Source organism: Strix uralensis, chromosome 22 (assembly GCF_047716275.1).
Source record: "Strix uralensis isolate ZFMK-TIS-50842 chromosome 22, bStrUra1, whole genome shotgun sequence".
NCBI lineage: Eukaryota > Metazoa > Chordata > Aves > Strigiformes > Strigidae > Strix > Strix uralensis.
The window spans coordinates 7,412,583-7,440,211 of NC_133993.1; the positions used below are offsets into that span (position 1 = coordinate 7,412,583).

Here is a 27,629-nt window from a genome sequence, read left to right on the forward strand (position 1 = left end):
AGAGGTAACAGCTAAGACAGCACGATTGCACCAGATGGCCATATGTAGTGAGACCTGAGACCCAGAAAATGGTCACTGTAAAGAAGGAGAAATGAAACTGATGTTTTGAGGAGATGAAATGGACCCTGGAGAATCTGATGTACAGTTTATCAGAAAGACCATAGAGAGGAATGGAAATAATAAAAGCCACAAACATGGTTTTCATTAGAAGTTTTAATTTCTTGCCAGAACTTTTTGATCTCTTGTTAAAAGAAGTCTGTGGTCTTGACGATTTTTATTTGTCTGGAGAAAATAATACAATGAGGGAAGTCAGGCTCATTCCATGAACATCTCTGCCTCATTAAAACTCCTGGTTTTCTCCTAAGAAACATCATTCTGCTTTGAGTAATGTTGATCTGAAGTACTTCTTAGAATCAGGTCCCCATCTAGTAAATCAACTTTGGGCAACAACTCTGGTCACCAGACCATCCAGAACCTGCATCCAGAACATCAGCTGCATTAGTAGCACTAAATGGTGTTTCTGACAAAGTTTCCTGGCTTCCTGATGAAATAATCCTCAGTCCTGAATTTTTAAACTGAAAAACAGGTCAGAAATGTCCAGCCCTGGCATAGCCCAGCTGGAACACTTTCATCAGTGATGCGTTTTTACATTTTTAGAACCATGTTTGGCACCAAAGTGTGGAGAGTCCTAACTGAAAAGAAAGGTTTTCTTATCTCTGGCTCTGCAAGAATCAAAGGATTTTCTCCCCCAGCCAAGGAAAACCACAAAATCCACAGATCTTTGCATTATTCAATGTTTTCCATCTTCAGACTGCAATCACTTATGTCTGCTATTTTAACGAGCATTAAAGACATCTCATCCACTGGAGTGGAAAGCTGAAATATTAAGCTATGCATGAAGATAATTTATTGACCTAAAATATCTAGCAAGGTTACCAGGTTTAGATTTCACTCATTTATTCTTTTGCTTCTACTTCAAAGAGAAAATTAAGACAAATTATTATTTGTAAAAACAGTAAACTAGGTCACTGCAAATGTCATAGAGAAAGCATTACAGCAAAATATCCGCCATTAAGCTGCCAGAAGGAATCATCTAGGATAACTTTAGACTTAAGTGGAGTGGAGTGTACTTTTAAACTGGACCTCAGGGAATTAATTTGGACATTTTCAGCCCTTTTACTCAATGTCATGCATAGGATTGGGGGGAGGGGGGGGTAATTATACAGGTGGGGGCATTAATTTGCTCTGACTGAGCCAAATAAAAAATCATCTAGGTCTGAGTGGTCACCTTTGTAGTTAACAGAGAGAAGGAGGCAGCCCGGAAGGACAAGAGATGCCTCTCTTGGGAAGTGAATGTAGGATAGGGAAGATGAATTGCCCTCTAGGAGCATTTTGCTCCTCAATAACTACAAAGCAAGCCCAGAATAACTACTTCAGACTGACACACCTGCATCTAGATGAGATGAATCTTGTACTCAAGAAAGGGAAGTCTGTGAGAGTCAGGGCAAGACGGGATCAAAGCAGGAAGGCAGCAGCTCAACTGCATAGTCTGCTTCTAAAAGACTAGTGACTGTGAGCTAGTGCGGAAGCAGAAAACACTGGCAAAGGGGGTATGCTGCAGTATTTGTGAGTAGTGCAAGCTGGCCTTGCTTCTTAGAAGTGTTTTGGGTTGGGATAAAAGTGATGTTCTTGCTCAGCAAAGTGTACATATTGAAGAGACAAAACCTGGACACCCATCAGCTTTGAAGCTCCTCCAGGCATGGACAAGCTTGTTTGGGGAGGAGGGGAGGAGACCTGCAAAATCCAGAGCAGCGAAAGAGCTCTGACAGGATTAAACAGAGCATGAGCTCAGGAAGGGCAGGGGGACTGTGGTGAAGCTGACAGACAAAACAACACAATAACAAGCGTTTTGAAGTTGGTTATTTTTCTTACTATTAGGAACTATATATCTCTATAAGCACAAGAGGTAAAGACTGCATTCTTACCCTTCTGTCTCCTGGGCAGGAGACATTAACACGTACTATGATATGTTCCTGCCTTTTGGCCAACTGGCAAACAGAATGGATAATGATTTAATTTGTGTTAGAGCTTTTTTTTTTTTTTCCAGCAGAGAAAAGGTCTCTCTTAAAAACCTAGATGGGTAGCTACACAGGGAAGACAGATATAAAGAGAATATTGTAAAAGACTTCTGCCAAAAAAAAAAACCAAAACATCCTAATCCAAGAATCCAAGAAATAAAATTATTCAAACATCAATATTTTGAAGGCATTTTTCAGCAGTTCCACTCGCCTCCTTTATAGCCTGGCTGATTACAGCAGATCTGGCTTGGCCGGACCAGGGAGGCTCAGAAACAAAACTCACCATTGTGCAAAGGCATGTGAAGATCAAGCTAGCTCCTCTCAGCTGAAAGGTAACAAGGATGGAGCTTGACCACACCATGGATGGAAAGATGGAGTCAGGATGAAGTTATTTTGGACACTGTAGAAGTAGAAAAATAGATCTGCCCTTTGTGGATGGGTAGACTGAGGGACAGTGAGTTAAATGGACAGAGTTGACTTACAAGCAGAGAGCCTGCGGGACAGATCTTTAGCACTCATGACATTTATTACTAACCACCATGGCAAGTGATGATGACACTAATTGAAAAAAGACCCAGCTGTAGTGGGGGAAGCTGTCACCTGTCACACCCAAGGGCACCCTTGTCAGGCTCAGTGTGACAGTCAGTAGAGTCTTAAAGCAAGCGATCTACCACAGTGCTTTCTTGGCAGCCACTGAACGAGGGTGTCAAGCATGAAGGAGAACTTTGCATGCAACAGCTGGAGAACATCCTTCAATTTCATTATGCCCCACCAGCCTTGCTGCCCTCAGCTGTACTTCCCTCCCAATAAATCCTCTTGTGAGAGCTATTTTTTCCCTTTAATCTACAGATGATTCAGTAATCTTTTCTGATAACCAAAAAGCTCCATTGTAACTTTTATTCATGAAAATAGAGACTTAACCTTCAGGTGCCTGCATTGTCTTGACAAAGTTCCAGTCATAAAAATCTCTCGCGCAACTTGGGCGCTGATGGATTGGAAGCCATAAATCTTGCTGTTATTAGAGCCACGGTTCTCCACGCTCATTGCAACAAGTACTCACCAGCCATAAATCTTTGTCTCCTTTTCTAAAAGAGCCCATTTTGAATGCTTCAGTGAGATCTGGATTATTCTTTAGCTATTTGGGTGCTTCTTAAAAAAGACATTAAAGGCAGTCTCAGAGAGAAAACGAGTCTCCCGGTGAAGCTTTCAAAGGAATCCCAACGTTAACACAAACACCGTTCCTGACGCTGCAAGGGAAGCAGGTGAAGAATTTTCTTCCTTAAAATGTTTTCCTTGTTTTCTAAACACCAGTTGAACAGAACTGGAGACCAGACACTTAGAGATTCGTTGCTTATGTTCAAATACACCCAGAAATAACAAACAAACAAACAATTTTGACCAGATGTAGAGTGATATTTAGATGTAGAGATGAAAAGCTGAGCTTGTCTTCAGATCAGGGTAGAAATATACTTCTGAAGTGATTTTCAAACCCCTAAGCATTCTGTGAAAAAAAAAAAAACCTTTAAAGCAGCATTTCCTTATCTTTTGTAGACAGTACAAGAATGATAACCAATTACTCCATAAAGCACATAGGGCAAGTTATTTTTTCCAGTAGCAGTATCGAAAAAGAGTTTATGAATTGAGAAATGCATTGATCAGTTTTGAATTCTGGCTTGTTGCACTGAGTAAAAAAACATTTTTAAACCTTTTCAGAGCCTGAATGATGCTTGCTTCCAACTCCATCTCCCTGAAGAGATACAACACATCCGAGGGTGTTCCTAAGGCCAGAGCTCTGAAAAAAAGTGTGTGAATAAACCCTTCAAGACAGATGGCAGAGGTGGAAGGAATGAGCAGCAGTAGCACTGACATCCAGCCACATGTTCAGGTACCCTTCTTAAATATCTCAGTCAGACCTTCAACAAAACCCAGGGGCACTCTGCCTAGATAAATGGTGATGCAGCCTCCATCTCCTGTGTGTACTCATACAGCTTTGAAGGTATGAATATTTATGAACACGCATCTGCTCACATCTGCGGAAGTTCATGTAGGTATATTCACACACTATACACTCTGAAATGTCAGAAAACTCAGTGCCAGAGCTGTAGGCTCAACCTCACCAAGATGAACCTTCTCATCTGAAACGTGATTCACTGGGACCAAAACCAGGGAAAGGCAAGAGACTCAGTGGCATCTGCTTCCCAAGGTAAGTGTCCCTTGTACAGAAGAAAGAATAATCCAGCCCTAAGTCAAGGCAAGCACTTGGACAACTCAGCTGACAAAAATATGGGAATTTTTGTTGCACTCTCAACACATCGCTTTGTTAAGTGGCAACTGAGAGCCTTTGCCAATCCCTGGATGTGTTTAGGTCTTTGTCAAGTAATTCTGGGATGTCAGGTCTGGTGGACACATGTCCATATTGAAGAGACAAGTGTGGTGATCTCTAACATCTTCAGTAAGAGGCTCATTGGAGACACCAAGAGCAAAGTCATACAGAGTGCCCCGGCAGGTCAGGGTTGGTGCATGCCGGTAAGGTCAAGAGAAGGACAACAACCAGGGAACCACCTTACCTCTTCCACAAGGACACAATTACAGAGAAGGAAACCACGCACCCAGAAAATTTCAAGTGTAATTTCGTTGGAAACATTAATGTCTCTATGCTCAAAGTTCTTTTAGACAAATAGACGTACACCCCCAAAATAGCCATTACAAGTATTTTCCTCCTACTCAGCAGGAAAAGGCACCAGGGATAATTTAATGTCTTGAGTCATTAGTTGCATATTGATGACAGGGGATGACGCCAAATCCTGAAGCTTGGCAAGGAGACGGAGATCCCATTATTAGTTTCTATTACACTTGCAAGACCAGAGTGTGAAAGCTCCTTACTATAGCATTAAAAAAGGTTTCTTTTTCCCTGGTGAAATCTCTTACTGACGGAAGTAACATCTTCAGCTAGTGTATTCCTCTTTTTTCAGAGAGGGGAGAGCAATGTATATGCAACCTCCAGGTGCAAGTCACATAGCAAACCCAATGATCCCCTTGCCCTGAGCAATTGGCAGCTCAGTCCCTGCCCTTTGCAGCAGGCACGATCAGCAGAGCTCCTCCTCGTTCCCAAGGCGCTGGGCCGTAGGGCGAAGAGACAGTCAAGACGTGGCCCTACAGCAAGCAACAGTCATGTCCCCAGAACACAAGACTGTTGAATAAGTATTGGCTTCTCTTCCTTGTTTTCTGGTGCTTGAACTTTCAGGTCATTCTTGGGTCTCAGTTTCAAGCTTCCCCTAGCAACCAAGTCAGTGGAAAACTCACTGTTGGAACAAAAAGCAGCATTTCTCACTGATTCACAAAAGCATTCAGAAAATCACCAATTATCACAAGGCAATAAAACCATGAGAGCCAGCAAGGGAAGAACTGCCATAGGATGTTGCCTGGAACCCATCACTGGGGACTATTTTCAATGACCATAATTTTTCCCCTGCAAGAAAACCGCAGATGACACCAAGTTAAGCGGGAGTGTCGATCTGCATGAAGATAGGGAGGCACTACAGAGGGACTTGGATAGGTTGGATCGGTGAGCTAACGTTAACGGGATGAGCTTCAACAAGGCCAAGTGCCAGGTCCTGCACTTGGGCCACAACAACCCCCTGCATGGCTATAGTCTTTGGTAGGTGTGGCTGGAGCTGTCTGGAAGAAAAGGATCTGGGGGTTCTAACTGACAAGCAACCAAACATGAGCCAGCAGTGTGCCCAGGTGGCCAAGAAAGCCAACGGCATCCTGGCTTGTATTAGAAATAGCGTGACCAGCAGAAGTAGGGAGGTGATAGTCCCCCTGTGCTCTGCACTGGTGAGGCCACACCTGGAGTGTTGTGTCCAGTTTTGGGCACCTCAATACGAGAGAGATCTCGAGGGGCTGGAGCGAGTGCAGAGGAGGGCAACAAGGCTGGGGAAGGGCCTGGAGAATAAATCCTGTGAGGAGAGATTGAAGGAGCTGGGACTGTTGAGTGTGAGGAGGAGAAGGCTGAGGGGAGACCTCATCACTCTACAGCTCCCTGAAAGGACGTTGTAGAGAGGTTGGTGCTGGTCTCTTCTCCCAGGTGATTAGTGACAGAACGAGAGGGAACGGCTTTAAACTGCAACAGGGGAGGTTCAGACTGGACATGAGGAAAAAATGTTTCCCAGAAAGAGTGGTCAGAGAGTGGAATAGGCTGCCCAGGGAGGGGGTGGAGTCCCCATCCCTGGGTGTGTTTAAGGGTCGTTTGGATGAGCTGTTGGGGGATGTGGGGTAGGGGAGAACTTTGTAGAGTCGGGCTGAGGGTTGGACTCGATGATCCCGAGGGTCTTTTCCAACCTGAATGATTCTATGATTCTATGAAAAGCAAACCCCTCACCTAAGCCATAACAGATTGATACCAGGGACTCAAATTAAGTCCTTATTCATTGATAAACACAGATTACCAAGCAGGTGGTATCTGAGGATGAAAATTCTCTGTTGATAGCATATGTGGAACTGCCTGCGACCCCAGCCATATCGAGGAGGAAGCAGATTTTCTCTCCAGATGGCAAGCTTTACTTATTCTAATCACAGATATGTCCCCAAACACCTGAATGCTCTCCACATACACACTGAAACATCCCTTCACAGCCTGGTGATTTGAAGTAAAATTTATTTAGTTATCTAGCAATTTTTAAAAATCAAAATTTGAGCTCTTTGCTGCCTGCTGTCTTTCTCCAAACAGCCTTTTGCAGTCAGCGTGTTGTACGGGTCTCCTTGGCTGCAGCGTAGGGTATCTCTGGAATAAAAACTTTCTGAAAGAGGGAAATAAGCTTTAAAATTAATCCTGGGATTAATTAGGAGGGAGATAGAAGTATAGAGTTCCAAACTGCCTTACTTCCTAATTAAAGACTGCTCACTTCACAGCCTCACGATCCTGAAGCAGTAAAGATAGAGCCAGGTATTTAGCAGTACAAGTCGATATATCCCCATTGACTTTGCAAAGTCAATTTATGCCTCTTCTACCTAACCTGACATACTCGGAAATCAGTGATGAGACTCGCAATGACTTCCATGGCACTTCGTGTCAGGCCAATAAAAATGATCCATACTTATTAATTCTTACAGTGTTTGGCTGGTCATTACGAGATTTTCCCTCTTGCCTTCCCCGCTCCCCTGTTCAAAGTCCACAGAGGAAATTCTACTTTTTCTCAGGACTGGGCTGTTTAAAGGAACATGTTTCATTTTAATTCATCCCACTGTTTGACAGCATGAGCCAATATAAAGCCTTATTTCTCCATCAAATATCTGCTTTACTCAATTCACAGGAAAAGTCCAAGGTTTACTGGAAAAGAAGTTATCATCTCAGGCTGCATGGTATCTGATAGAGATGCACAGAGAAGAAGGAAATGACTTCCCCATTCGAAAGGATGCTTGAGATGTCACAGCAGATTTTTTTTTCCCCCTTTTTACAAAGGGGCAACTAAACTTTCAAATCTTAAAAAGTGTTTTGAATCCAGTCAACCCAAACATTTTCCAGGCCATGGTGCCTCAGGCTGTGATTTCAAATTGTGTGAAATATAAGGTTTGCATAAATTAGTGGCTGTGAGTTTAAACTGAGGTGATTTTTTTTTTTTTTTGCTCAATGATGATTTCATTACATCTCTAAAGGTGCTCTCCGTTGCATTTTCCAGAGGTGGAGACAAGTGGAATTTATCAGCCACAGTTCCCAACCACTCTGACAGCTCTGAAGATGATAGACACAAAAAGCCAATACCTGAAGTGTATCCAAATGAGATAAAAATCAAGGATTTTTGTTATAACCCAATGCATGCACATACCCCTCTGCATGTCTAATGCCAGGCATCACTTTGTGGTGACTTGAAATCCAGCAGCAGTTGTTATTGACTGAACATATGCCAGAAAATCATTTCGCAAACGTCAGTGGGCTTGAAAGAGAAAATGAAAAATTCATCCAGCGAAAGAGACAAATGAGCTTAACTCGTTTCTTCTCCTAGAGTTAACAAGTGTTTAAAGGATTTTATTCACCATTGCCAGTGTCAAACCTGTGCAATGTGCTGTAATGCAAATGCACCTTCCTTGTAAAGCTGTTTTACAATTATGGGACCTGTCTGGGAATTCAATGAAATACTTGGTCAAAAAGTGGTCAAGTGCAGAACTCAAAATTACTTTCATATATGAAGCAGTTATGGTGAAAACAAAGCGGGGATGCAGAAACTGCTGAAATGGAGTATTTGCAACATTCCTTTTAAATCAAAATGTTTCATTTCACACTTAAAAGGACTTTTCTATGAAGCATTTTGGAAATGAAATATAATTTCCACCCAGATCAAGGTGCTCTCGACGTCTGCATATTTGAACTAAATCCTTCCATCTTCCTCTTCATTTCAAGTTGAAAGTGAAAGCTTCACAGTGATTTAAGCAATAAGTTTCACTGTGGATGAAGAGAAAGTTAATTTCATGAAGAATGTTGATTTTCATGTTTTCTTGTCTGATCTGAATGGGAAAAGTATTTGATCTCTCTAGCAAAAACTGTTTCTACATCCAGCAAGGAGCTTGGGTGCAAACCATTTATGTTCTATAATCAGTCATGTAGGACCAATGGGTTTTACCTTTTTAGGACAGTTCCACTTTATGTATCTAGTCGTGGTCTCCCAGAGCAAAGGTAGCTTGATTATAACAAGTTTTTCAAAATATGGCTCTTATGCATCACTAAGGCAAAAAACTGAGTTATTAGGGTCAAGTACAGTGCAGTTCATTATCCATCCCTGCCCTGCTGTGGCCTTCATGATGCTAAAGAGTGACAGCAAAAATGGATTGGCCTCGTGACAAATTTAAAGTGATAATGCTGATGCTGATTTTAGGGCTGATGACATTTTCCACTTAAGCCTGAAAAGATTGTCTGGCCTGGTTGGAAAGCAGCACTATTAGCTACGGCCCACAAACAGCAGAAGCACGAAGTCATCTGATTCTAGAAGAAATATGATTTTTCCACACTGTCACCAGCTATGTTTGTCTACAGGCGAGTTATTTACTACCTCTGAGCTTCAGCTGAAGCATTTCTAGGAATTTCAGAAGTATCTAACCTTGACAAATGCTGCTAGTCCAATCCCTCATCTCTGATCCTGGCACATATCTGTTGTTCAGAAGGCTGAAAACACAGTAGTATGCACATCTGGGTTTTCTTAAGTGTTTCTTTTTAATTTTCAGAAAGTCACCTTGTTCTCATGTCTGACCAAGCCAGAGCAGAAGCTCCTGTTTCCCAAGGCTGCAGCATACATTTGCAGACCTGTAAAGGAGCTATACTCACATTTAGCAACTCAATGGGGTCTTAAAAGTGTTGGTTAGCTAATGGATATGAAAGGTTTTGAGGCACCCAGGATAGTGGTTTGTTATTTTTGAGCTCCATGGAGCTAATGAAGGTGCAAAGACCTTTTATAAGCACAAGGATAGCCCATGGTAACCTCATCTCTTAAACACAGGAGGAACACCAAGATGTAATGGCTCCTGGGGATCCTCAAGATTATTGTTCTGGCCATGGAGAGCCAAATATTTCTACCACTTCTACTAAGAGCAAAACTTTTGCCATCAGGTAAAATACATTCTTGTGTAATCAAGGTTTTCTTAGGAAGCTTCTCAGTTTGGGTAGCAGGGGAAAAGGACTACATCCAACTGTAGCTCGTTGCTTCAAGTTTACCAAAGCTGGAATGTTCTTTTATTCTTCTTTATGTCATAAAACGCAGAAGAAAACCCTGAAACAGTATACTTCCAGAGCATTTTCATGACACTTATACTTAGGTTGAGTGTTATGATTTTTAACTTTGGAATCACAGGATTGCTGAAACTTCTCCCAGTCCCAGTTGCCAAAGCCAACTTGAACAAGTTGTGCCTGGAGGGTACAGCACCAGTGGGCAAAGATCTAAAAGCAATTGTCTACAAATACCATCTGGATCTACCTCACTTGGCAGCCAGAGTTTAAGATCTATCCCCTCTGTGCACCATCCTCATTTCACTCCTTCTCTAGTGATGAAGCTCCCCAGGTGTTTTTGGAGGTCAGCTCCCCTCCATGCAGCTGGGCTTGGTGGAAAACACTGAGCTTCCCACTCTGTAATTACTGGCTCTCAGCCTGGCTGAGCAAATGCTTTGATTCCCTTTCCAGGATGTGCTATGCCTCAAATTCTTCTGGTAATCATGGTTTAAAATGCTTAGAGTTGGAGATTAAAGGAGAGTGTTCCCTCTCACAAAGGGGCATTGAGACCTGGAAAGGTTGTGGCCATGCTCACTGAGGCCCAGGGCTGCTGTCAGCGCAGGAAAGCATGGATGTGGGCTTCAGAAAAAAACCCTAAGAATTAATGGAAGTGGAATATGCTAAAACTCATTAACTAGATATGACCAGGGCACCTGCTTCCCAAATGCAACATCAGAGGTGCCAGGGAATGGTCCCAGAGACCTAAGACAGTGGCAACCCTTTCATCCATTATATAATCAAGCTGCAAGCGCTCATTGAGACAGGATCTGAAAGGTCCAGAGTTGTCTCGGGATGGGGATTAGACAAGCTCAGAGGCTCCTGGATGGAACTGAGCAATAGTCTAGTGACAGCTCCAGCAAACCTGTCTGAGCTGGGGTGCTGGGGGGATGACAGACCACCTACTCCTTGTGCTCTACCCCAAAAAGCTCACAGCTTGCAAGTGTATAAGTCCTGCCCATGCTGATGACCTAACAAAAATAGGAAGGATCCACATAACTACAGGTGACAACACCTGGAAAAAGGAAGACACGTATGGGAATGAGGGGTGGAAGCAGAGAGAGGAGGACTAGCAGTTGTCATTGATGATTGGTCTAGATAGTGCCAAGATCTGAACTTGCACAGACATCCTTGTGTGCTCGGGGCAAGTGAGGAGTGGTTCTCCTTGAGGATGGGGCAGATCTAATGAGCCTGGAAACCTTCATCTAAACCCAGCAGCTATAGGATGTTTCTTGGTCCTAACCCAGCACCCAGTTCTGAGGATGAGCAGAGGAGACTGGCATCAGTTTGCTATATAGACTGAGCTTACTTCTGCCCACAAAACAGCACATGGACACCATGCAAGCCACAACATTGCCTGGAGCATGTTGCATGGAGGAAAACCCTTCAGCTCTACCTACCCGCTCCGCTGTCAATGCTCCATTGCCGTCTGCTCTCTCCCTCCCAGCTCTGGCTTTCCCATCCTCTCGGTCAGGTGAGGTTGCAACTCAGCTCACTCAATTATGGATTAAACTGATCCCAAATTATGCAGATGATCTGGAGATGAAGCACCATCTAACCCAGCTTGGGCTGCATAGTGGAGTCTCGTGTGCCGATGGCCTCCATCTCACCAGGCACAGCAGAGCATTTGGGGGTTATTTTCTTTTGGAAGGGAACTGGGCAATGGAAAGCATCTAAAACTCTCAAAGAAAAGTGCAGCAACTTGAATGCAGCTATAAAAGCATTAATAAGAGACAAGCAACTTCCCCTCCCAGCTCAGCTGTGGGATAAGGGTTTTGCATCACCTTCAGCATTTAACTTCTTGGCAGCTGTTTGGACTGAATAAAAAAACACCCTTCCCCCATACGATTACAGGACCCTTTCCTGGGGTTTCTATGGAAACCCAGATGCTTTTAAAAATATCTGCTCCTTCCTCCAGTGGAAGAGACTCAAGCAGCTAATTTCCTCCTGACCAGCTCTCCCCTTTGGATGGGCTGTTTGCTCATTGACCTACCAGATCAAGGGCTCTCCCTTGCTCCAGCTTGCCAGCTGCTTTGCTACAGGTTAAAGCAGCAGCTAAATTCAAAAAGCTGTCACAGGACACAAGCACTGGAAACCTGAATCATGAAGAGCCCCCAGCTCCCAGAAGGCAAAAACCAGGAGCTACTTCCATAGTTCTCCAGTGCTTGGTGAGACCATGGGCTGAAGATCTCTCATCCTGCACCCATGTGGCAGCTCAGCTTCGTTCACCATCTAATCCAGTCACCGGGAAAAGTCTGAAGGACTTTGGGGTCTGGCCCAAGTGCATCTTTGCACCTCTTTTGCATGAAAGCCTGACAGAAAATACCCTGGTGTGTCCACGCCTGGTGCACTGGCATTGGATGCAGACTGGACAGGGAGCATCCCTGCCTCTCCCTGGCCACATGCAGCCTCTGACACTGCTGAATTCAGCATTGGGAAGGAAACTGCCCCCCAAGCCCACTGACTTCCCAACACTCATCACTTCTGACAGTCACCGCTGCCTGCCCATTTGCCATAACAACCGTTTCCAGGCAGTCGTGCATCCTGGAAGCACAAGTCCCAGCGCTTTAAATCAGTCTAAACAGTTTCACAGACAAAACATCTTGTCAGCATCTACACAATCTCTCCTGATTGAACCAGTGATGGATGTGACACATCAAAAACACAGTGCTTATACTTTTTCTCTGCTTACGAAAGCTCTCTCAGAGGGGCTGGGGAAACAGCTTAGGAAAGCACAGGGCAGGGGACCCTTGCTTTGCTGACATACAGAACACATTCAGAAGACATCCTGTGATTACTAGCTTGCATTAAAGCACAAATTGTTACTTATCCTCCCATCATCTCATGCAGCCCTCACAGTTTCTCTAAATAGCACCATAGATGATTTAGAGAGGGCTGCAGTGCTTGGCAGAGGTTGAGGTAGTGGGTTTTGCAGGTGTTTGCATTATATTTTGCCAAATATTTGCTCTGTCTGGCTCTCCAAATTTCTGGGACAGAGTGAAAAGAGAACCCCAGGACGACAAGATTTCTAGGGATGAACATCAGGTTTTGCATCATTTAAAGTTTAGGACATCTGGAGGCAGAAACATCGCAATGAGGATTTTGCTCGGAGAACTGATCTCAGCACTGCAGGGACTCAGGAGCTGCTTGCAGGGAGTGGAGGGGTGAGCAGCTCTCAAGCGAGGGCCTGAGGACCAGGGGACGATTTGGCATGCTATAAAGGTTTTGTGGGCAGGCAGCATGCTCCCCCTGCCCCTCTCCCCTGCTGATAGCTCAGTATGCTCACGCATTTGCAGGTGCGTGTGTACGTATGTATGTCTGCATTTATCTGGGTAGGTACTGAGCAATCTGCCTCTCCAGAAGCCCTGCTCTAACTGAGCTAGCTAGTTATCCACAAAACAATGAGATTTTGCTTTAAAGTAAGGAGATTTAAATGAAAGAACATGACTACCTTTCATTTATTGCCTGGCTTTTCAGCCTTTTTAGTCACACTTGCAACCTTTCCTCTGCAACTCGGAGCCCAGAGCTGTGCTTTGTAATGACATCAGTGTGTACGTTCAGATTTCATCAGAAGAGCTGACACTTTAAGGAAAACATTAAATTTTGCAAGATTCATAATAAAATTGCTAGAGCTGGCAACCATGTAATCTGAAGTGTACATTTCCAGTCCTTTTCCCTGGCAAAGACAGCTGTCAAGCTGATAACTCACTGCCAAAGCTAAAGTTTGTCCAGATTATTTAGCAAATACACGCAAGTACTTCAGGAGAGAATCCACAAACAAGTCACTAATCCAAAAAAGCTGAATTCAAAAGGATGACTCTAAGTTTGATATTCCTGGCATGCTTAGAGCATAGAGATACAAGTAATTCTGGTGGTAGGATTAAACACAATTTGTGCTTTCAATCATATGATAGAAAGCGGATTAGGTCTGCAAGAAAAGCAACATGACTGAGGTTTTTTTCCATTTTAATGGCATGGGACTTTCATCTCATGTTTTACCCTGGTTCTTTCAGTATAGGGCAGCCTTCCTGCCAATGCCTTGTACCTCGGGAACATTGCATATACCCAAATGGGGGAGAAAAAGGCTATTTGCATAATAGGACAAGATGCTGTTGTAAATAGCTTCTGATGAGCTGAATCACATGGGAGGCCAGGGAGTGGGGCCAAAGCTTAATACCTGTTGCATGGCCCATTATATATTGCTTTAATATGTCATTAATATGCACCTCCCCAAGGCATTCCTGTATTTTCTCATGAAAGATTAAAGGGAAGGCAATTTCTACTAATCACACAAATTTTCTACATTGCTCTCTCACATTTTGCTGAAGGGGGAAGAGAGGACTGCCTCTTCTTTCTACAAACATCCCGAGGATGGTGTTTATTTCCCAGCAAAAACATCCCGCAGCAAGGCATTCCCGTGATGCACCGAGGGATTGACCCAGTTGCCTCTGGGATAGCAGACGGGTGTTGCCACGGTGTGCTGGCAACCCCTCTACTCCTGCCTGCTTTTCCAAAGCTTTCCACTTCAGAGTTCAGATGTTCAGGGTGGAAAATCCTCCTTCAGCCTGTTAATACATCACTGAGCCTTCTTGTTGTAGCTCTCAGCACTTGGTGAGGTTACTCAAGGCTTCTTATTGGGAGGAATAAAGGCAGCAAAACCAATTTTTTGTCTATTAACCTTTTAAAAGCTGGGTCATGACTACATGAAATGATAGCTGAGGAGATGGGCCCCAAAGCACATGGGTGTGACCAGCTCTGGGCGCCAGCATCCTTAGGACTGAGAGTGCTGCCTGCAGAGGTGGCTCTGCCTGCGAGCACCGGGGTGTTGCCTGATCGCTTGACAGTGGTTTATTTGCTGACTCCTGTCAACTACCTTCCCACCCCGACAGGGCAAAGCCAAGGGAGGACAAGGGTAACGGCCAGCACTCCTGGTGCCTCGGTCTCCTTCTCCTGCCAAGTGTAAAACAAACTCACAAGAAGTGACAAGGACTTGCTGAAGGGGAGTAAAATACAGTGCAGTTCTTTTGACAACAAGTTTTTTCCCATTAAAAAAGTGTCAAATCATCAAACCCAAGGTTTTTAACATCATAAGGACAGTGTCTGGTGCACAAGTGAGGATTTTTTTTAAATTGAAGCAATTTTTTTCAAGCTTTATAAACAAGAAACATATCCTTTTTTTCCTTTTGAATCAGAGTAACTTTTTATTTAGCTTAAGTGAATGATTACATCAAAGGTGTAATGGTGGCACCTGCAATCCCAGTCCAGCCAGCTCCAGGCCTCTCAAATCCATGCTCCAAGACCAGCTGTCCCTGCAACACAATGCTCAAGGCCAGGGTCAGTCTTTTCTTCTGCATTGCTTGGTAGACACAAACCCCCCAGACAAGGAGGTTTTTGCACATGGTTCCTCTTTCTGCAGCAAGCTCTGAGCAGGAGGTGCTTCTGCTTCCGCCACCAGCACCCTGCCTTGTTCAGCCTGCAGCCCAAGGGGGGAAACCCTTATCTTCAGTGAGCACCATCCCCTAAGGATCCAGACAGAAAATCAGTAGGAGTGCAGAGATTTGCTGGCTCTGAAGTGCTAAGGAGATAGAAGCCCATCATGCATGATTAGATGTGCTGATTATCTGCTGATTTTTAGCAGAGGGATTCCCTTAGCAGTTCCTTCTGGCTCCTCTATTCTTCATTTGTCCTTCCCTGCCTCTGCTGTCACTTTTCTTCAGTACCAGGTGTGATTCCCTGTTTTCACACATCCCTGATCTCTGGGACCTTGTGCAAAGGCCTGCTGTGTTTTTAGAGAGAGTGAGGGAGCACAGAGGAGGGGTGGGTGCTCCCGAAAAGGTCCTGTTTTATTTCCCCTCCTGGGATACCACCTCTTACTGCAAATTTTTCACCCATGTCAAAATTCAACAGTAAAGGCAAACTGAACTAGTCCATTTTAAACTGTCCAGAATTCTCGCTCCTTGCTATCTGGGATGCTCTACCAAGTTTCACCATACTCCAGTTTAAGCTGCTTCTCAGACTTAGTGTTTAGTATTTCCCTGAGTCAAGATGACAAGGGCTGCAAGTTATGGCCATGATAAAGCAAACAAAGATTCCCCTTGCAGGACAGGTTTTTCTAGGGACCAAAGCAATGGCAATAATTGACAGCAGCATGGAGCTCCACAGCTCCTTGATGCAAGTAGTCCTCTACTTCCTGAATGGAAGTTATTAACATATATGCATGCTCATTTGCATATGTAAACACTATCTCTACATGGGCTCTGCAATCAGTTGGATGCAGCTACTGTGCAAAGTGGACAGATTTTCAGTTTCTGTAAGTTGAGGGAGATATCTGGAACAGCATGATCCACACCTAGAAATACTGCAGTCAGATTTTCAGGAGTTTCTCATGCTTCCAGCCAAGCAAAGATCCAAGGTCTTCCAGAGGATCTGCAAAGGAGGAAAAGTGTCTGGTGTAGAGCTGCTTATTGCCTTTCCCAGTGCCTTTATATCATCCTGAGACAGTTCCTGATTCCACACAATCTTTAGAGAAGAGGAATAGTAAATGCTTTGAATAGGAAAATAGGGAAGTATAAAAATTATGCATCTTAACAGCTAACAACAACGTGATTTCAATTGTCTTTAATAAATTCCCTCTCTTGACATGCTGGGGACACTGGAAAGAATATGGTATCACGTGATTAGACAGAGCAATCCACTTAAGCCTTCCAGCTGGGCTCTCCTCTTGGCTGTATCATGGACTCGTGGTACAGCCTCACGCAGCTTGTCTGAACTCCCCCTGTCTCCATTCTCCTCTGCAGCACATGGTTGGTAGCAGGTAGTCAACCCTCACCTTTTTCTTGCCTTCTCTACTTAGGCTGCAAGATCACAGAATCACAGAATCGTCTAGGTTGGAAAAGACCTTGAAGATCCTCCAGTCCAACCATCAACCCAACACTGACAGTTCCCAACTCCACCAGATCCCTCAGGGCTATGTCGACCCTACTCTTAAACCCCTCCAGGAATGGGGACTCCACCACCTCCCTGGGCAGCCCATTCCAACGCCCAACAACCCCTTCTGGAAAGAAACGCTTCCTAATATCTAGTCTAAACCTTCCCTGGTGCAACTTGAGTCCATTCCCTCTTGTCCTATTGCTTGTTACTTGGTTAAAGAGACTCATCCCCAGTTCTCTGCGACCTCTACAGCTACCTGAAAGATGTTGGGCAAGAGACTGCTGTGGTCCGTATTTAATACAGCTGTGTTCTGCCCTTCAACAGGACTTCCAAAGGTTTTAATGCAAATATCAGGGAATCTTTAATTAGATCTGCAATCATTCCTAATACTGGCTCACAAAGGCTATTCTCTGTTTCCATCAATTTTGTTGCAGTGCTTAGCCTTAGAATAAAAGCAGTGGGTATGGTAGATAGCGAAGCATTTCACTGCCCGTCAGAGGTGAGAAAGAAGAGTAAAGTAGTGAATTCTGCTTTTATTTCTTTTGCAGTCCATCTACTCTTAAATATTAGCATGAGCAGGTACAGTCTGAGTTCAGTACTACAACGCTTTTGTCTTTATGATGTTTACAGCTGTAAACCAGCCAAGAATGACATGCAATTTCTCTAAAGAGCTTAAACACTTGCAAGCCTAGTCACATCCACACGCGCCTCAGCTCTTTTCAGAATAAGGCAATTGCACTGGAACATTTCTACCGAATCCCTGTTTCCCTTCACAGCAAAAGGCCTTCACCTGCATTGAGAGACTCTCATGCTACATCAAAATGGGGATCAATTATGAGACAGCCCCACAAATTCATAAGCCTTCAGGATAGTGCCTGTGCATTCACCAGTTCTCAATTAAAAACTTTCCTGCTAAACTTGGACCCCACCGAGACACAACTCTCTATTTATAGGTGAGACTGTTCTGCTTTTAACACAGTGCTGATGGCTGCGGTTGGGCTCTGCTGCAGTAGCTCAGCACCTTCCTGCCAGCTAAGGGTGGCTGCGTTGCTTGTGCAATGATTAATGAAGCTTAAGTGGACCTGGGATGAGAGTGAGGGCCCACAAGTTCAGCCAAGCTCTCTTGGGTCTGATTACGCCAGCTGTAAAGTGGGGGTGTCAGCACTCTGCTGCCATGGGAGGAGGTGCTGACAGGATTAGATCTATTAAAGGCTGCAAACGGCTCCAGTCCTGCTCGGGGTTGGTGGCTCACGTGGGTGCAGAGATGAGCTTGAGGATGGGGCCAGGGGCAGTTTCTCTTTACTGCATCCCTGGAGGCCATTGCCCATGCTGGTTTTTTTGGTAAACGTTTCAAAGACTATATTCTCTGAGTATTTCTTTACCTGGCAGACCCCTCATACCAAGATGACTGAGCAATATCATCAAAGACCAGAGTCCCGTAACTCTGAGATACCAGGTTTTTCATTTCCTTGAACAGTCCTTCCTCTTTCAAGCTTTCCAAAGGCACCAAATCGGAGGGTTCAGCGCTGCCTCTGCCCATTCTTGCTGCAATGAGAAAGAGGGATCAGGCCCAGAGAGATTTCCTGTGTTTGCTCAAAACTGGCACTCCTGCCTGCACGCGGCTTTCCAGCTCAAGGACTAATGCTGAGAAAGGCACTTTGAGCACAAAGTTAGCTAGATTGCTTTCGTGCCAAACTTGTGACTTGAGATTAATCCTTACCTCCCAAATCTTTTCATGTTAAGGAGGAAAAGAAATGTTCTGTCAATGTCCAATAAATGATTCCAGGGTCGAGCTTTCCACTGAAGGGAAACAGAAATAAAATACAGCAGCCCAGGATTTCAGTATCATTTAACTCCTTCAGAGCTGGCCCGCTCAACAGCCATCAGAGGCATCACTTGCTTACACCCAGAGTAGCTCAGCACCTCCTGGTCACCAGTGCCATCTGGGTGACAGCACGGACCCCTTGGCAGGGCAAAGCAGCTCCTATTAACCTCCGAAGGTGGAATTAACTCCGTCATTTGATAAACAAACAAGCTGCCACTAGCTGATGAGCACCTTCAGCCAGAAATTTGGCACAGGCAGCTCTGAGCTCTCCAGAAAACCTTGCTCATGTGGAGATGGGTGTTTTCATATGGATGTGCCCCTTGTCATGCCCGTGGGTGTGTGGAGTGGCTGGGGGCTTGTGCAGGATCTGGTGGTCTGTGTGTTGCTTGCTCTGGCTCAAATTGTACATACAAGGTTGCTAGATGTTTTTGCACAGGTACCTACACACTGCAGCCTCTGCAACGCAGTGGGTTAGCCCTTCCTCTCCTCTGCTTGCTTTTCAGGAGCAAGACACCTTTCTGCTCTGGATTTTAACCCGTTTCTCACGCAAAGCTAGGGAAATGGCTAATAGGCATCCACACACACACATACCTATTTGTCTGAGCTTTGCTTGAGCCCATGCCCTGGGCTGAACCAGGGAAGCCAAAACATTACCAGAAATTTGCAGGTGTAGCGAAAAACCCATCTCTGCCTTCACCCTTGTCTCTGCCCTCTCCTGCTGGGATTCGGTGTTGATGAAACTTGGACTAAAGTGACATTTTGCTCAGCTCCTTGTAAACGCACTGCTGCTTGGCAAGGAGGTGAGCAAGCTCCAGATGAGCAGCCTCTGGGGCTACTTCCCTGTTTTTTCCCCATGAGGGGGTAGGGTTCAAAGCACAGCCTGCTTGCTGCCCTCCAGCACTGCCGGAGCTCTGCAGGGCTGGGCAGGGTCCAGCCAGCCAGAGCTCCTCAGCATTTCACTCCTTCCCTGCCCTGCCTTAGTCTCTCTGAGGGCACCTCTGAGCCATTGGGTCTGACCAGGGAGCTCTGTATGCCCACGTCTGTGGGCTGTGTTGTTTCTTGGACACCTGCTATTTCTGAAGGGATTTAAAGTCAAAATAAATCCCCAGGAATCCAGAGGGACTCAGACTTCAAAGGCTTTGAAAAAGTGATCTCCAGGCAAGCATGAACTTGGAGCAATAGGGCATGGCTACAGGTATTATAAACTCTGCTCCACGCCCAGACTGTGAGTATGTTTTGCATACGTCTTGTTGAGATCCCACACGTGCTGACGCCAGTTTTGCTCGGTTCCTCTCTATCGCTCTCCTCTTGACACAATGCCTTCAGAGCTGGGATGAGGGAACATCTGCAATTCCTCTGCATTGCCACTTCTTTCTAAGCCTCTAAGTGGTTTTCAGTGAAAGAGTGGGAAAAGGCAGAGGAAGAGCGGGCTGAAACATCATCCTCAGCTATTTCAAAGCAAGACTTAATTGAAGGCACTTACCAGACGCCTGTTACCAAGTGCCTCAGTCTTTCATATAAAAATGTGAAAGCAGAGCCCGTAGCATTCACGAGGTCACCTAAGCAATCTTACCCTCCGGTAGGCTCAGTTCTCCCCAAAACCACTTTAGATGTTTGTCTAACATACTGTTAAAAACCTGAAGTGATGGAGACTCCACTTCCCAGGCAACTTATTTCAGGATTTAATATTCCTTTCCATTAAGAATCTTTTCTTAATGTCTAACCTAAATCTTTCTTCCTACAATTTAAACCTGTTATTTCTCATGTTATCCCCCATGGACAAGGAGAACTCCTTATTGGCTTCCTCTTCGCAGTTCTCTCTCATGCACCTGAAGGCTTTATTTATCTTTACAACATCTCTGGAAAATAGAGCATTGCCATTATCTCTAGCAAACAGATGGGAGCAGAGGAGCTAAGGTTGGGGGTTCTTGCTTAATTTTAGATATCCAGAAGTTAGAAGTCTAAACTAGTTGTGTGATGCTCGCTGTTGTATCTGGCACAGACTTCTCCAGCTGGGACTAGCCTGAAAGGGCTTCCCCATGCCACCCCTCAATCCCACCGCTCTAGTGCTGTGATCTTTAGCTTTGCCATCACAAAAAAAAAAAAAAAAAAAAAAAAAAAAAAAAAAATTCAGGATAGGACTATTTGTGCTGTTTTCCAAAACATGTCTCAGTTTCTGTAGCCCCATAGTATCCATCACTACTAACGAGGGTGAAGAAGGGGCTCTATTGAAAGGGTGCAAACACAACAGCATTGTGGCAGCGAGCACCATGTGTGGGAGAGGCATCCTTAGGTGAAATATCAATTTTGAGGCATGTCTCAGGAAAAAAAAATTTCAAGTTTACTTATAATGCTGTCTTTCATGTGCAAAGCAACTGTCTCACTTCATCAGAGCAAACAGCGTGTATTGGTTGCTCCTTCCTTTTGATTACTTTTTAAGTTTGCGTTATGTTTGAACTTGGGCAGGAGCATACGACTGTAACAAGTAGAAGGTAAAGCTTCGTTAGTTTGGAGAAACGTAAATATAATCATTTTTTCCAGTTTAAAAAAAAAATAGTTTGATACTAATACATGTTGTAAATTCAAGCTGCTAACTGGAAAAAATGAGAACATCATCATTTCAGTCTTTTTAGTGTTTGTGTCAATCTGGCACTTTGAGAAAAAGCAAGCTTTGATTATTTTTCATTTGAAGTGATGTTTCATTTCAAAACTTCCTTCAGTTGGACTTCTTATTAACTGAAAGTCACTCGAGAAATGCTAGAATTGTAAGATATGTATTCGGTTCATTTCTAAAGTATTTTTAAAATTATTTTTTCAATCCATTAATACTTTGAAGGTCAGGTTTTATTCCCCTCTTCCTCTAGAATCACCAGCCTACCATCCAATTGCTGCTTTACTCAGATCAATGCAGGTGTTTGTTGAAAGGGAATTTCAGCCCCTGGCAAAGGGGGGAGCAGGAGAGTTGAGGCCGGGCAGGGCTGACTCGCTGCCTGAACTTGCAGAGAGCTGCCGCATTTTGGCTTCTAAAACCTTACCGCCCCCTCTCTGAAAAATCTCAGCGTTTTACCAGTTGCTCTTTGCTGAGCCTGAACAAAGTAAAACCAAACTCAAATTAAAAAAAAAGGGGGGGAGGCAGGGGGGAGAAGGAGAGAGAGGATTCTTTGAGATGGAATTTTTTTGTTTTAGATGCTTTATTCTGAGTGGGGCCTTTCTTAAAATAAAATGGAGGTTAAAAAAAGAAAAAAGCTCACTTAACCTCACAGTAAACCAAAGCCATCAAGGTTTTGCTCTACCAATTGCACATAAAATATTCCTACTCTTAAACTTGTTTTCTAAAGAAGACTTTTCTCAAACAACAATATATTACTGTTTATCCGCAAATCCCAAAAAATCAGACAAAAACTAATCAAGCTGGAAACCTCTGAGCCATCTCTGCTTGTGAACCAGAGGACCTTTGCCAATGAAAGCTGTGCAGGATGACAGCTCCAGAGCCCAAATAGCTCATATGTTTTTCTCTACTGGCACATGATAATCTCTGAATCCCAGGACCACTAGTTTTTGTTCTGCAACGTTAATATGGTCTCATCTGAGAGCAGAGGCATATCCCTTCCCCAGGGCCTTCCTGGGGCTGCCTGTCCCATGTCGTCTCTGGCAAGCTGCCCCAGGAGGAGATGGGCACGTGTTTGTTGGTGTCGTAGGATGTTAACACTCGCCTCCATCTGCTGACGTGACCTGCTGCCTCCCTCCAACTCTCCTGCCCGTTGCACGCAAAGCTTTGCAATGCTTCAAGTACCAAACAAATCTGGTTTAGCAGGGCAGCTTGCAAACCCACTTAATGGGCCCTTGTTACCCAGCGGACCTGCTTCCCTGGGAAGTTTGCCAAGGAACCGGGATCGGGGTAGTGCATTTCAATGACTGAGTGACAGCTCAGCATCCCACCAAGCATAACAATTTGCAGTGTTCACGTCTCCTGGCTGCGCTAGCTGCGAGTACTGTGGAACCAGGACTTGGTAGCAAGAGTTTATGGCTCTTTTCGGCTCAATTCCCAGATCCAGTCCAGCAAAGACCATGGCAGGACATCTTTTTTGATATGAGTTCTGTGTAGTTACTAAAATAATTTGGATGTAAAGCAGAGCAGTATCTTTCTCTTCCAGAGCTAGGCACAGAGTGCTTGGATGATGCCTCCATTTCTATGGGAACATGAAACCTCTGCAGCACCTTTTAACAAGTGTAGTCCTTGGCCTGGGACCATGCAAAGCCTGGCCTGGCTGGTTGGATCCATATGAAGTAACTCAAGAAGGAAAACAGACCCCTGAGATATGTATCCTCTGGGATGGATTGCAATGAGCTTCAGAGCCTGCAACATCCCCTCTAATACCGCACTGACAAATAGCAGGGTTGGGAAATGTCTGTCCTCTGCAGCAGAATCCCTCCAGGTGATCATGGGACAAGAGAACCATGCTCCTGATTTCCATAGCTTCCTAAAATATTAGGTGGTAATGACAAATATCCTCAGTTTTTCCCCATCCTGACATCAAAGATCTGTCCTTCTTCGTTTCTGTGTCCGGCAGTTGGAGGGACGTTTCCAAAGACTCATGAAGGGCAGACTTCTGGATCTGAAGAGACACCATGCTCCCCATTTCCAGATGGTGCTGCAAGTGACAACAGACTGTAGGAACCAATTTGTTGCTGACAGTGAAAAAGCTGCTTATGTCTAGTGGGAAGAAACACAAGCACCATCCAGGAGAGAGAATTTTTAGTGAAGTCCTCTGCAGTTATCATCAGTGTTCATTCACAGCAAGTATCATTTGCAAAAGACCTAGATAAATATTCTGTTTCCAGCCCATTCTGTATTGAAGCAGGGGAAACTAAATTGCTCCCTTTTAGCACATACCACAGGTGTCTGAGCACAAATGAAAGCAGATTGTACCCTGGCATTTCTAAAGATGAATCTCAGCCACCTTTACTAGCTAATTCTGCAGGCTATGTACTCAACCCAGGCAGGAACATGGTGCTACGGAGTAAGAGGACAGTCCGAACTGGAGAACCTGAACAAGAACCAAATACACCCGCAACCATCAGTCAAATATCACCATCTAGAAGAAACATGGGAGATGTCTCATGGGAGACCAGTTTCTCCTATGCACACTGCACCTGAAGCACACACGCTATGACATCATCAACCCAACGTACAATAACAATGTGAGAGATCCTACTACAACCATTGAAATGAGGAACAGAGGGATGCATTCAGGAGTATTTCAGCATCTGCAATTTGGAGGCCACGTGGGACAGAAAAAATGATACTGAGGAGCTGTGTTTGGGAAGAGTATTCAAATGAAGATTTAAGTCTGTCATGTAGAGGTTGGTCTTCTGGAAAATGGTGGAGGAGGTCTTGCTTTTGACATTGTATTTTTTTTAGGTATTTCTTAAGCTAGAGATGACAACTCTTTCAGGGAATAGGGAACGATGACATCCAAAGGCTGTCTGAAATCCAAAATTGGGTCTAACATTATCTCCTTAAAACAGAGACTGTGAAATGATTCTTCACAAGACCATGAGGTATTCAGTGGTGTGGGTGCTCTCCTCATGCTGTCACTCCTGAACCACTGTCCTCTTCTTATGGGCACTGACTGGGTAGGTGGCACCTCCTGGGAAATGCCTATGGTAGAGATACACATATTGACATCCCTCTTTGGGATGGCTGGTCCAAGCTTGGGATGGTGACAAATATCAGGTTCAATGCTTCTCCTTCTCCCTGCATGGCCACACCACATAGCTGTGGTGTTTGGTGATTCATGTTACTCCCATCCAGTGGCAGCTGTGGAGAAAGGAAACACATGACACTAATATAATCCTTGCTCCTCCCATGCCAACATCCCATTCTGCCTGGCTTGGGGGGGTATCCATAGTTAAACGGTCATGATCTCCTTTCCCTTTGGCATAAAGAGCTTCAGCACTCTTCCCTTCCATCTCTTCTACCTCACCGCCCCCTTTCCCTCCAGAGCAGACAACATTCAAAAGATTCAGGCTGATCTTATTAGCGCTTTGACACTACAACAGCGTTCTGGTCTAACACATCAAGGACGGACTGCAACCGCGTCCCTGAGACGCGTCATCGAGAGAACGTCAAACGCATCGAGACTTAACTCCTCCTAGGATATACGTTACCACACGCACTCTGCCTTTCACCTCCTCAGTGGGCGTCAGGACCTCACTTATGGACCTCAAGCTGCAGAATAGCAGAACCTTCAGAAGGAAGTGGAGAGGTTGGCTGCCTAGTGGCTCTAGCATTTGCTGAGGGGGTGTTTGGCTGTTCCTGCCAGAAGCAAAAGCTGCTCTGCCTGGACCTGTTAAAAAAGAGTAAGTCTGGCTGTAAATAGGCATTTCACCATGATCGCGCTTACAAATGTAATTGAGGAGAGGTGACTTCTCATCAACGCACATGCAGAAAGAACTATCCTAATGAAAACCCAAAAGGGATAAAACTTATTCCCAATCAGTTATTTGCCCCAAATGAACATGGCAAGATAGTGAAGCTGTAACAGTGTGTACTACATCAAGAACAATCCAAACCAGTGTTACTTCAATGAGAAGGTCCTACCAACAAAGCTCAGAGTAGAGCCTGACAGCCATCTCTGAGGCAGCAGGTTGTATCCTCCACTGCTGCAGTTACTTCAACAAAGCTGACAAAGACCTGTTGTGACACCCCTTGAAAGGTTCCTAGTTCCCACCACCTGTGCTTGTGGTCACTATGATATCAGAGAGGAGGAGAGCAGTATGAACGCTCTTGGAGCATCAGCCATGATCAGTGTTTGTGGCCGATTGAAATAAGGCCGAAAAGCTGTCGTTGTTTTTCTATAGCTCATTAGCTTCAGAGTCTGTGAAGCTGCCTTCCTGTTCTTCCTGGCAGGCTGCTGACATCATCCAGTTTGTCATTATGTGGCAGAGGTCCCAAAGAGGGTGAAAGACTCCCAAATGTGTCCAGAGCCCTGAGGCATCCTTCTCTGCTGAGGATCAGGTAATCCAGATGTTGATATGGCTGTGGACAGTGAGATGGAGAGGGTGGGAAGACAGTCAAAATATCAGTGGCTATCATTGCCGAGAGCAGAGTCTTGTCTCAAGAACATAACGGCCCATCCGTCACCTCATCTGGAAACATGACATTGGTGGCAAGTCAGATTGGTGCCAGACTGAAGAGTTGGAAGTGGGTGGAGCGGAATGGATTGGTCATGGAATAAGGTATAAAAGTTGTCTGAAGTGTGACATGTTTGTCACCTTCCCTTCCCTTCAGTAATCATGATAGGTATGAATCCCTTTGCCCTCTCCAGGCAACCTTTCCTTGGGCAGGCTTGTCAGGTGCTTACCCTAAACCAAAATCTGGTCATAGCTAGTGACATGGGTGAGTAATTTGAATATCTTCTAGTGCTCATTCTACAGACAGCAGTCTCAATGACTGGTCACCAGAACTGACACAAGATGGCTATGGCCCACTCAGCTGCACCAGCTATGGCCACCATGAAGCTCCCCAACCTGTGACACTACAGGGACCCTGCTGCAGATTTTAACTGCAGTGAAAACTGTGTGGCACAGCTCCTCTGTCTGGGTGCCTCATGTTGCTCAGGTGAATCAGAAAGGATGGAGGCGGTAGCTAAAGTGCTTCTTTCCCCATGGGGAGCAGAGGCCATGTGATTCCTGCCTAACATTATGCTCCCAACAGGAGCACCTCTGAGGTTCAATTTGTCCTCTCAGATCTTGCATGCAAATATCTGTGTAGGCTTTGGGCCGACTCTGGTCTTCATGATGCTCCAAAGTAGCTGATGCTGCTCATTGCTTCTGTCATTGATGCCAGTTGGTCATTTGCAACTAACCAAATGAGAGATTTTCCCACAAAACTTCGTAACGTCCCCACTCCCCGGACTCAGATTCTTCCTGCATGCTGACTGTGAAAGAAAAGTTTCTATTTTTAGCTTTGAGGTGTTGGCAAGAAATGCAGTGTATGGATCTGCATTACAAACAGTCAGGTGACAGCACAGCCCCTAATCCTGGGCCTTCATTTCATTCCATCTGTACCAAGGATTGCAAACCTTGGTGCTTAATCTAGTGCCCTAATTGTCTGTCAGCCACTCTCCCAAATGCAAATAAAATGGAACAATAGGTAAGGTTTTCATGAGAAAGTGCACGGGGATTGAGAAAGCTTTATGTAAGCTGTGTTCAATAATGTCTGTGTTTAAAGTCTGGAGTGCTTATTCTATCAATTTTCTCCTTTCTCCCCTTCTGAATTTTATTTTCAAACAGGGAAAAATCTTTTTCAAGGTCACAGGGAGGTTATGTTTTAAGATGTTTGCAGTGTATAGCTTCAGGCTAGGTTAAAATTCCCTTAATGATCGTAGCCTGTCTTGACTGGGATTCATTTCTTCTGCTATCTTTATCTTATACCTTCCCGAATCCTGTTAGAGCTATGATGCTGCTAACATGGCACGACACCAAGGACAGAAGACACTTTTCTCCCTCTTTTTTTTTTAATCCCTACAATAGTGGCTTGTTGTCTCTTTTTGTCTTCTTCCCTCTGCTTTCTCATGGCTTCTAGTTGACAGTAATGAGCTGTTTAGCTCTGCGATCAGGATACTGGCAAAAACGCAGCAATTCTCTTTATTCTAGAGGAAACTGGGTATGTTCTCTGTGTATTAGAAGACTGATTTCTTTTTTCCAGTATAACAGATTCCTTTGTACTGGCTCACTATGTGTCACCTGTGTTAAATTTCAAGTTATAACCCCAAAACGGAACAAAACCACCACCCCACCTGTTTTGTGGGATGCAAACCCAAAGACTTGACTATATTCAGGAATTAAAGGCCTGTGTAAATGTGGAGCAAACACACTGAGCCTTCCTCCATGGTGCCTGCAGCTCCAGCTCAACCTTCATCTCCCATCACAAACTGCTTTGATTACAGAACCACAGTCTGTCTAGCTGGTGCAATGCCTTTGGAGAGGAGAAAGATGCTGTTCGCTAATAAATAAGGACAGGTGATGATCCTGTCTCGGG

At 44.6% G+C, this 27,629-nt stretch overlaps 1 protein-coding gene across 2 annotated transcripts in view; it reads right to left on the minus strand.

Moving 5' to 3' along the window:
* Nucleotides 1-3,494: 3,494 nt before the first annotated feature.
* LOC141953502 (acid-sensing ion channel 2-like) overlaps nucleotides 3,495-27,629 on the minus strand; it is a 53,335-nt gene continuing 29,200 nt past the window's right edge. The window contains exon 2 of one of the 2 annotated variants that reach the window (XM_074892120.1): nucleotides 3,495-3,579. In XM_074892120.1, the coding sequence (XP_074748221.1) occupies nucleotides 3,571-3,579 (9 nt within the window). In that variant the 3' untranslated portion in view covers nucleotides 3,495-3,570. Of the gene's footprint in view, nucleotides 3,580-24,222; nucleotides 24,405-27,629 lie in introns of those variants that run through there. The other variant, XM_074892119.1, reaches the window with a different exon arrangement.